Below are 11513 nucleotides of genomic sequence, written 5' to 3' on the forward strand. Positions count from 1 at the left end.
GATACAAAATATACGTTTAATTCACAGCAAGCAGAGATCTTGTAAGTGGAGTGAAATTGAAACCAAACTTATGTTTGAAAACTGCATAACTTTTTATTAGACAATGTTACCCCCTGCTGCTCTGGCCAAGTCATGTAATATGAATGAGGCCAATGCGACTACACTGACATCGCTGCAGGTCTGTTCATGCAGCTCTTCAGAACAGCAGAGCTGAGTTTGCGGCTAGGATATGAGCCACCAGTGAAATATGGTACCATATGAATGAATTCTGTCTACTGACAAACACGGCTCTACTACATCTGCAGATACACAGCTGTCAGCACATTCCCTGCGGAGCCTACATACTGCTGCCCTCATCACCAGTGTCTGCAGAACTCTACAACCCCGGAACGCCATGTTAAATATTTATGGCATATACAATGGCGCGGCGGCTGATGTCTACGGACCACCAGGGGGAGGGGGGGGACTGACGTCTACGGACCACCAGGAGGGGGGGCACTCTACACAACTTTACATGATTGTGTTTCTTGCTACTGCAGAATTGTTCTGCCCTCGGCTTCGACCCGCACGGCTCATTTTTGGTAAATACGATATTTCAGCCTTTTCGTATCCTGGAAATGGCTCTTTTCAGTCACTCCGAGGATCTGGTCAGATTCTGTATTCTTTGGATGGCAGAGTACTGGCACGACATTCGTCTTTCTTTCTTTTCATGATATCTGAATTGCGCCAATTCTGCTGCCGAATTTCTGTTGTGTTTCTGCAGATGGCCGAATTAAGGAGCTTTGCAGAATTAGCAGCGTTTTATTTAGCAGGTTTTGTATTTGTCGTTCGGCTTTTATGTGCGGGTTTCTCCTGCAGGTGTTGCAGTCTCATGATCCGGTAGTCGTAGTGTGGGCACTGAGGTCACGCTGGCAAACTTTATTTTCAAACACCAAGCAGGAGATTGAGGAAGAGCCCAGAGAATGAATGCTTGGAATGCATAAGTAACGGTCCTTGTTTTGTCTTGCTGCTTCTGTAAAGATGTTTTTAAGAAATATGTAATAAAGGTTTTTATTACATTCCATATTAGCGCTGGAGGAAACCTTGTGTGTTGGAACTGAAGGTGGATCCACCCATGGCTGAAGCGGCTTCTCCTTCTTTGCACCATACATTTCTTGGGATTGCATCCGGTGTGGGTGAGCTGGGTGAATTTGCCCTCTTGGAGTGGTAGGAAGCACTAAAGATTGTTTATGCCCCTTTTGTGAAGTGGGTGGTGATGCAAACAGCACATCACTGCCCAGAAGACTGCCCCCATATTAGAGGAAAGTGTAGGCCTAAGGCCCACCTACCGTCCCAAATGTTCGGACATTTCTGGCACCCTGCAGGGGCATATAAAAGGTATTTTTAGCTGCGTCAATAGAAAGAGGCAGCCAAAGACAGACAATAGCAGTCGCGCAGGCTGTCTATAAGGAGCTAACAAGGCTGGAGAGAGATCAACAAAGGGACCTAATGACCCGGGGGCCGAAGTGACAGTCACTGGGAAAAAGGTCTCTGTAGCACTTGGAAGGAGAGGGAGACTCTCTTCCCACATTGGATTCAGTCCTGTAAACGGACAGCACCATGGACGAAAATCGGGCGAAAGATAAAACCGCCAGATATGTGAAACCGGTCTCCGGCAACTAAGTGTTTTAACACTTTATGGACTATGACAGACGTACATGACTGTTAGTTTTAGTATATTTGTTGATATTTTGTACTGAGTAGGCGGCGATTAAGTAGTAGGATTAGTAAATGAGGTGATGTGTAACAGTTACGTACTGGGGTGGCAAGACACTTCTCATAGGCGTTATGCGCTTAAAAATGGTATAGTAGATTACAGTTAGGATTTGCATTTTGCACCTTTTGAAAATGTACTCTGGCACTTATAGTGCATTGACCCCACGATGATTGTGTAATGCTGTGGACCTCGCATCCCATCTATGAAATTCCAATCCTCTCGCATAAGTTTCACGCACGATGGAGAATCGGAGGTGTTTCCCATTGATTTCAATAGGAAACCTTGCATCACACTCACATGCACATCGCATGAGCCATGTGAGGCATTAAAGGTCCCATTGAGATCAAAGGGTGAGTAACACTTGTGTATATGACTCCATTCATGGGGTTCATAATCACGCAAGATTTGTGCGTCTTGCAAAGCATAAATCTGGCACGATTTTTGTGGCTGTGTGAAACTGACCTAAGGAGTGATACAAAAAAATCATATTTAGGTTTATGTTGGTTTCGGAAAAAAAATTGCTGCCTCCATCTGTCACGGCGGTGTCATCACACGTCCTCCTGCTTACAGGCACACAAACTCAATTCGTGTGGGATCATCCAGGACCCTCGTTCTCGGGATTGGTGAGGGTCCCAGTGGTCAGACCACTCACATAGTTAAAAATGTGCACAACCCCTTAATATAAAAAGCAACAAATAAACACGAAACAGAAGACTTCATTGACCCTGAAAGTTCTATTCTGCTGAGTTGTGCAGTTGAGGCACATTTGCTACAGGAGCCGTAACACTCGCAGCAATAATCGATCGGCATAAAGCGGAGCGTGTGGACACCCTGATCCATTATCTTCTTCGAACAATTTTCCGTAATAATAGAGGAGCAAAAACATTACATGCAGAAAACTTTTTGACCTTGGAAAAAAAAAGCAGATATTTCTTCATTTTTTCCCCATTGTTGTTCCAACCTCTTATCTGCGAATATTTTCAGCTTCCCCGAATAAAGGGAAGTGTTCTGTGTGCGAAACAAATGCTGTCCATGAAAATGTACCGGGATGTTAAGGTCGGTCTCTGAAGGTTTATTCCCTTGTGTGTGTAGATGTCACCGCACAGTTCAGGGAGAAAACCGTAAGCCATCTGCTCATTTATACAAATTTTTGGAGTTTTTTTTTCTTATTCTTTCCCGCTGTAACAATGCACGCTAATGGAAACGGCGCTGCGAGAGCTGAACAATTGCATTATATTGCATTATGGACAGTCTTACAAAAGCTGCGGCAACTGAATGTATTGCAGGAAGCAGATGAGAAGTAATGAAACAATATTTAAGTAATATTCAGCCGCTCGTTAGAATCCTTTTTTTATGGATAATGTTTAATTAATCTGCACGTACCCCGAGGAGTCCAATCTATTTTTAATGCAAGTTACACTGGAAAATGTTAAGATAATTTTACGCTTGTTCTGTAGCAGAACGTATTACAGACATTTGCTCGGATTCTGGTTGGACATTGGTAGGATTTTTTGGGTGACATGGCCGCCTGGTTGGACACCTCTTCACATAGAGCTTGGAGAAAAAGTGGTGTGAGGGGTCGTCCCTCTTCTTCCTTGTTCATTGCCCAAGGAGGAGCTGTAATGGCGGTGCCGTAACCCTCATTGTAGTTGTTGTAATGCTCTGTTTAACCTGATCATAATATTTGGTTTTCTGTAATGTTTAACAAGTCCTGTGCCTTTAAATGCTTGTGATGCATAGAGATCTACAGTAGCTAACATAAACTTAAAGGGACCCTTCAGTTTCGAGATAAAACTCTGCCCTGGGGCTGGGAGTATATTACATGCAGTTGTTCTTCTCTTTTCTCTCTGATGTGCCAGTTTTGGGCCCTGGTTCAAGCCTTGCAAGATGGCTGAAGCAGTTTTCCAGCTTCCTAATTCACACTGTGCACTGCTCTCTGATTGGCCAGTAATAATCACATGAACAGCCCTGACCAATCAGAAAGCTAGTATAGTGCATTTGTAGTCTAACACTACAAATGCACTAAGATTGTGTCAGTTGTGTCAGCCATCTTGGATGGCCAAAAACAGGGCCAGTAACAGGCAGATCAGGAGACAGCAGAGAACAACAACTACAGGAAATATACTTTCAAAACCAGGGTTGCATTAAAGGGATTTCCTACATTTTGACTACTGATAACCTATCCTCAGCATAGGTCATCAATAGTTGATTGGCAAGGATCCACTGCCTGAGACTCTAACAGGGCAGCCCAGGAAATTGCTGATCAGCCAATGTATGGGGCTGATGTGTTAAAGGAAACATCCAGCTCCGTTCTCTGCTTAGTGGCCCGGCTTGGTACTGTAGGCAAAGTTCCCATTCAATTCAATAGGAAGTTTTCAATACCAAGTAAGACCACCATAACTTTCCTAAAACACATTGGCTAATACACTAACAGAGCGGCACAGCGATCAGCTAATTGGCAGGATCCTGGACACCTCACCCTTGCCAATCAACTAATGATGACTTATCCTGAGAACAGGTCATTAGTACCGTAGTTCAGATATGAGAAACCCCTTTAAAGTTTGCCGTAACCGCACTGAAAGGGAGCATGTCATGATCTTTGAGTCCCATAAACTACATGCGGCCTTCAGGTAGATATCGCGCAGGAACAGGGTGCCGGTGAGTATAGATCATTGCTCCCCAGACTCCCGTTCCCTGACCTTTAACCCCTTAATGAAATTCATGGGCTCACATGTCATGACAGGTTCTATTTAATATGTTTATTGACAAGTTAACATTTGCTAGATCTATACCTTCATACCTATAAGGGTAGCAGTCCCCTTAGGAAGCCAGTTCTTTTCAGGTCTCCGAGAGTTGCCTAATAAACCCTATAGTTGAAAACCTTCCTGGTGCTTTGGCATAATCTAAGTAACTATATCACATGCCGACAAAAAGATCAAGGAGTTTCTTTTCTGAAGTTCCTCATCTTCCTGTGTATTCTTGCTACCTTCTGTGTTCACACTTTAAGAGCCAATTGAAGTGTCTTCTGACAAAGTTACATAGATTTTTTTCCAGAAAGCGACGACTTTACCTTTTGCATTTGTTTAGTATTCAGTTATTGCCAAGGGAACTGTGTTAGCACATTCTTCCATTGCTTTTATCACCCGTTTCTCTGATCAAGAGACTCATTTAATGCTGATTGTAGAACTCTTGAACCTGTCCCGGCAGCCGCTCAGTGTTTTGCCTTCCAGATAACTATTTACATATTCACCTCAAATAGTTTTACCGCTGCTTTGAAGACCTGTTGACAAAAAAAAAAAAAAAAAAAGTTTCCAGTCTTCTAACACCGTTGTGTTATTTTGTCTTTATGTTGTAGAAAATCGGGTACCTGCACTAGAAAGGTCACGCTCGAGGCACCAGGGAAGAATGGTAGCGACATGAGTCTCGAGGCGCACCAAAGACATTCTGGCACGGCTCCCTCAACCAATAGAAAAAGAACATCGCTGAGCGTGCAAAGAACTACAGCTCAGACGGGGAAGAAGGAAAAAAAAAGACTGACAAAAAACATTCGATATTGGAGGAACGTCTTTGATACTAAGCTGCATTTTGGCCTTTCGAAAACAAAAAAGTCTAAAAAGTTTTGTTGACAGTGTTAGAGACCAACGGTTTTAACGTTTGTTACTTTTTGTGACAGAAGGATCTAAAGATATTCTAAGTAGTTTTATGTATACGAATTTTAGTTAGGGGTTTTATTATATTTGGAGATAAATATAGTGAAGACTTGTGAGTAATATGAGGTGCTTAACTATAGCAAGAACTAGGAGCGATCCCTGGTGCATAAGGAAGCGTAATGCACACCGGGAGACCTCCAGCCTCATTCACACTATTATTATATTGTGCTGTAAGTGCCACTAATGCCGATAACGTTTGCGGTTTTAATCTAGTGTTTGATGATTACCGTAATTCACTTTTCTGCTTCTCACATTTGCTGATCACGACACTGGAAAAATAGACATCGATTGGGTCTGATGGTATCTTTTTGGTCACATCGGTGGGCAGGTTTTGAAGCCAAAGTTATACAAGCAAATTCTCAGTTAGTCAAAAAAAATGACTTAGTCATTCGTTTATAGACCAACTGGTCATCACTTACGACTTGTGAACCTTTATGGACTCCTTTGGTTGATGATTGTGGATTTTAGAGCAATATACCAAATTTGAGCTTGATTTAAGGTTAACTGTATAAATGTGTGTAGGAACATCAATCACCTTGATATGTAGCAACAATTAATATATGCTCTGAGCAGGCCAAACGCTGGCCCAAGCATCTACATGGTCAACCATAGGAGATAAATGATCAAAAAAGTACAATAGCGCATGAACATTTTTGGTAGCATTAGGCTTCCCTCACTTACCCTGTGGGGCAGATTTACTATTCCTGTTGCGCCACATTTTGGCACAAATCATTTTACATAAATTTATTTCAATGACTTGAATAGATGCTTGTGCCTTGCCAGACACTTTTCGAAAGGGTCTACGAAAAGAGATACAAATTTGTTAAATTATAAAATGCATGCATATGGTCCACAGTGCAAAAAATTGGTCTAAAGTATCACCCATGAGGTGGTATAAAGTATAAAATGGAGCCAAACATGACCCAAAAATGCACCAAATCTGTCAAGTTGCAACAGATCTGGAGCTTTTTAGTCTTATTATCCTTATGCTGTTGATGTATTAAAGGGAACCTGTCAGCAGATTTAGTAATGGAAGCCAAGAGCAGCGCTGCAATCCTGACAGAGCTCTGTTTTCCAAAGTGCTTTTGGTTGGTTTGATAATAAAACAATACCTCAGTATTTGGAGTTCAAAGTTCATCTGCACCTTATGCAAATGAGACAGAGAGGTCCAATGGGCGTGCCAGACTGTCTCTGCTAGCAGCCTTTTTGTCCCCAAGGTCCGCCACTCTCGCCTTCTTTACACAGCTTTAGTAAATCTGCCTCTATATTTTTAGGATTTTAAGAAGCCAAGCATTCCAAGCCTTGTTGCTATATTTTTACTTTATATATACCTTTTCTCTAGCTGTTTTTATTTTGTAACATTTTGCACGTGGTTTTTTTTCTGACCCTTAGATTTTAAGGTTGAGGAGGTTCTTCAGGTTCCAGTAGCTCATTAGAGTTCATTGTGCATCACTGGTGATATGATCATATGTTATTTTGCGGAGCTATCAAACTAAAGTAGAAGCCAATGGTTGGAACTAGCCAAAGGTCAGATCCTAGAGAGTTTCCAAAGGCATGATAAGTGGCTGGATTATATTAGCTATTAATAGTACATAAAGGTTTGCAATAGCAGTAGTCTCCAACATCATGGTGGGCCCATAGAACCTTCCTCCTACTTAAAGGATGATTGGGACATATAGGACTTTCCTGCTTCATCCAAGAATATCCCAAGGTGTACATAAGACCTCCATGCCACATGAAATGTCATCATTTGGGATTCATGGAACCCCCATGAGATCACATATTGTATGCTCCATATGACTCCCCAACATACAATAGATAATCATATGGGGTCAATAGAACCTCCCTGCGACATCAGAGAACATCCTGTGATGTGTATAAGACCTCTGTGCCATGTACAAGATTATCATTTGGAAATCATAAAAGCCCCTACACATCTAATAACATCCTGTATAATCCATCATTGCCATACAAGAGATAATCATACGGGGTCCGTAGGACTCCTTGCCATATTCATGATGGTACAATATATTATTCTTACTAAGAGAATTGGTCTTCTCACACCAAGGAGAAACATCATCATAGTTGGATAAGGAATCACAAAATAGTCCACAGAATCAAGTAACACCTCTGGCCAGCCATAAAATTACTCCAGGCATGGTAAATGGAAATCCCAGACTCTTGGGATAAGGAATTGGAAACCTTGTCTAATACCTTAGTTTAATAAGTCTCTAAGTGGTCCTTTATTTAGTGCAGGATAATAGAACGCTCCATAAAACATGGACCCCAAAAGTAATCCATTGTGATCCACAGTATCCAGCAAATATAAAGGTGTTGAAAGCTAACCCACTAACAGCAGTGCAGGGAAAGCGCATTCATAATTAATTTGAAGTGTTTTCTAATTGTGCATTTACAATAGTCTACTTTTTACAAACTTTTAGATAACTTTTACTTCTTTTATTGCAGAGTTCAGGAACTTTTCAGGAAAATGAATGTATATTATTATAGACGTATTTTCTGCTCTCTTTCAAGAAAACGTATTATTATCCATCTCCCATACTCTATATTTACCCCTCTGTAGTCACAGGCCATTTGATTCTGTCTGGTCATTTTACAGGAAATCTGTATTGTAGGTTCTTCACAGCTGGATTTATCTTATAGGGAACAACAAAAAACCTCCTATTAAAGCTCCTTTAAAAGGGTGTTATTGAAGATCCGATTCTAGTGCCAACTGATGAGTTTCAAGCTTACAAGAAGAGCTTTTCTGCCTATGACAACACTCCCTGCTCTTGAATTCTGGAAGCACAGAGCTCACTTAGGCTCATGACAGCTTATAAGAAATCAGCTCTCATGTTTTCAAATAGGAAAATCTACGGGATCTGAGTTGTTGCTATGAAGCTAAGTCTCCATTTAATAAAATTCAGCTACCTGGGCAGTAAGTGTTATTATGGGGACAGCTGTATAAGTTCTACTACTAATATCTGCCAAAGAATAACGTATGTCAAACATGTTGGCACAATTTATATAGGCTAACATGGCTCTAATCATATAATGCTGGTAGTCCCCCTTTAAAGGGAATCTATAAGCTCAAACAGGCTGTCAAAACTGCAGGTATCATGTTATACAGCCGGAGGAGCTGAGCAGATTGATATATAGTTTTATGGGGAAACATTCTGTAGAATTTGTGTTTTATTCATTCATATCTCTGCTCACCCTAAGCTAAACAGTCCAATGGGCGGAGCTATCAGTGATTGACAGCTATCTGTGTATGACTGTATGTACAATTACTGATAGCTCCACCCATTGGACTGTTTAGCTCAAAATGAGCAGAGGTATAAGTGAATAAAATACAAGTTCTCCTGACTCTTTCCCCATAAAACTATATATCAGTCCGCTCGGCTCCTCCGGCTCTATAACAACATGCCTGCAGTTTGGACAGCATGCTCGTACTGACTCTATAATACATACAGTATATATATATATATATATATATATATATATATATATATATATATATATCCACACATCACACAGCATGCCATAAGAGCAGTATTTTTGCAGTCAGAGCAGGTAAATGGTTCCTAGACTTGCAAATACAAAGCATTTGATTTTTATAGTTGTTGATAAATGGACTAAAAACAATTAATGTAAAAAAAAATACAAAAAAACATGAAAAACTTGACAGGAACTCTACAAATGCATATAGAAATAAAGACGCTACATAACATCTGTGTGCAATGTTACCACTCTCATTTATATCATTAGCGGGACACTTTCTATCACACTATGCAGCAGTATCCACATCACTACTAGGGGGCAGGTCACAGCCCCCTACCGTAGAAAATGTGTATATCCCTCTCCTGAAATACTTGGTGCTGCTAGGGAAGCTGTTTTTCCACTAAGCAACTCTGTCCATGACCTGACACTTTTCTTCATTTCCCTCTTCACATTATACTGCCAACATGTGTTCCTCTCCTCACTAACATCTTTACATGATCGGCGGCACACCGGCAGCACACCCTCTCCTGAAATACTCTGTGCTGATGAGGGGCTCTGCTTCCTCCACTATATATAAGGCCTAAGGTATACAGACATATTCTCAGTCCAAATCTACAACTGACTAGACTAGGTCAGCACACAGACCCATGGCAGAAAAAGCAGTATACCCTATCCTGATCTACGGATTAAATTTACCTGTTTAAGTCATTGGGAGCTTGGGGGGAAGGGGGGGGGGGTGCTGTCTGTGTATAACCATTGCTAAGTAATTCAGAATAAATGAACTTGGGGCTTATTCATGTTTGGAAAAAAAAAAAAATAACTTGAAAAATGTTTATGAAAAACGCCAGCCAGTTTGTTGCAGACTCAACAGTGATAAGTTTTTATATGCTTGTGTGCCTTAGGCCGCCTGCAGATGGCCGGGTTGGATCCGGCTGCGAGAATTCTCGCAGCGGAACCCGACCTGAGCGCCTGCAGAGAGCAGCGCGGAACTCACCAGCTCCCGCAACCCCGGCTCATTCATTTGCCGGTTGCCTGGCCACCGGCGCATGCGCACAGCGGAGCCGGCGGCCGGTTAATGACGTTTCGAGCCCCGCACAGAAATAGAGCATGCCGCAATTTGTTTGCCGCACGAGATTTCGCGTGGCCAAATCGCGTCCGTCTGCATAGAATTGCTTTTGCTTACACAATCCTATGGCAGCTTCCAGGCGGAATTTCCGCCCGTCTGCAGGCGGCCTTAGGCTTAAAGGGCTTGTCTGGTTGTACACTATAGCTGTCCTATTCTCAGACTAGGTCATTAGTAGTAGATCGTCAGGGAACCCCTTTGATCATCAGTTTTCCGGGCTAGGGTGCTCATCAATTGAGCAGATTTATGCAGAAAGCACACAGCTCCATTCCCACTGCAGTGGCCAGGCGTTGTATTGAAGGCTGTATCTCATTTGTTTCAATGGGAACTTGGTCTGCAGTAAGAATGGAGCTGTCTACTTCATGCAGAAATCACCTCAATGGACAAGCGCACCAACCTGGCACAGAGCTGATCAGCCACGGTCCCAGGTGATGGACCCCCTCTGATCTATCCTGAGGCTAGGTCAGCAATAGGTTACCACTAAACAGCCCCTTTAACTCTCAGTTTGTGACCTCCATTAAAGTCAGCACTGTCTTCTCCTGAAATATTCTCCGTAGAAAAGTTGCACATTTTGGCATATGACAACTTATATGCAAAAAGTGTGACTTTTTGCTAACTTAAGAAGGCCCACCACTTTTTTTTAAGTAGGAGTGGGTAAAGTGTAGGGGCGTGGATTTGGACAAACACATTACGGACACATTTCAGACATTTCCAATATTCCTGCATGGACTAAGCAGACGTCACAATTAAATTAATTTATCTAAATAGTCACAACTCATCTCAAAGAATTGGGATTCAAATGGTGAGATGTCAAAGGTCAATGAGATGTCATGGTCAAAGGGTCAATATTCATTGGAAAAAGGAACTCCTCTTCTTGCCTTTAGTGTGATAATACACATGTGCTATAATAACTGATTGTAAAAGGACACAAAAGGTGCAAAATATCAACAAGAGGTCAAAAACAAACAAGGTGCTAAATAACTTGCCAAAACTCAAACCAGTTTGGCACTGGACTGAGATGGAGAGTCTAATATATACTGTAGCATCTTCCAAAGAATAGTCATAGAGGGTCCCAATGGAATCACTGGTGCTGCAGGTCCATGGGTGAGACATTATGGGACATCAAATACCTAGTTCTTCTATGATCCTGTTTTGTAACATATATTGAACTCTACAAAATGGATTTCTTTCTTGAGGTATCGGTTTGGTCTCTGTCCCGCAGATTGGAGATTTGGCATATCTCCTAGTGATCTATCCACATTCACAAGGCAGTGTTGTCCAGTTGTAAACTACTGATGATTTATCCTCAGGATAGGCCATCAATAGTGGAATATGGTACAACACCCGGGGCTTCCTCTGATCAACTTTTTGCCACGCCAGTGTGTTCATACACTGAGTTGCTTTTTGCAGGAAACAGACAGCTCTG

At 41.8% G+C, this 11513-nt stretch overlaps 1 protein-coding gene across 2 annotated transcripts in view; it reads left to right on the plus strand.

Annotated features, from left to right (window-relative positions):
* Positions 1-8675, plus strand: part of DIAPH2 (diaphanous related formin 2) — a 1247874-nt gene extending 1239199 nt beyond the window's left edge. For both annotated transcript variants that reach the window (XM_066581425.1, XM_066581424.1), the window contains one exon: positions 5112-8675. In XM_066581425.1, coding sequence (XP_066437522.1) covers positions 5112-5176 — 65 coding nt within the window. In that variant the 3' untranslated portion in view covers positions 5177-8675. The remainder of the gene's footprint in view (positions 1-5111) is intronic.
* The last annotated feature ends 2838 nt before the right edge of the window (positions 8676-11513 follow it).

The sequence above is a fragment of the Eleutherodactylus coqui genome, chromosome 10, assembly GCF_035609145.1.
Source record: "Eleutherodactylus coqui strain aEleCoq1 chromosome 10, aEleCoq1.hap1, whole genome shotgun sequence".
NCBI classification, from domain to species: Eukaryota; Metazoa; Chordata; class Amphibia; order Anura; family Eleutherodactylidae; genus Eleutherodactylus; species Eleutherodactylus coqui.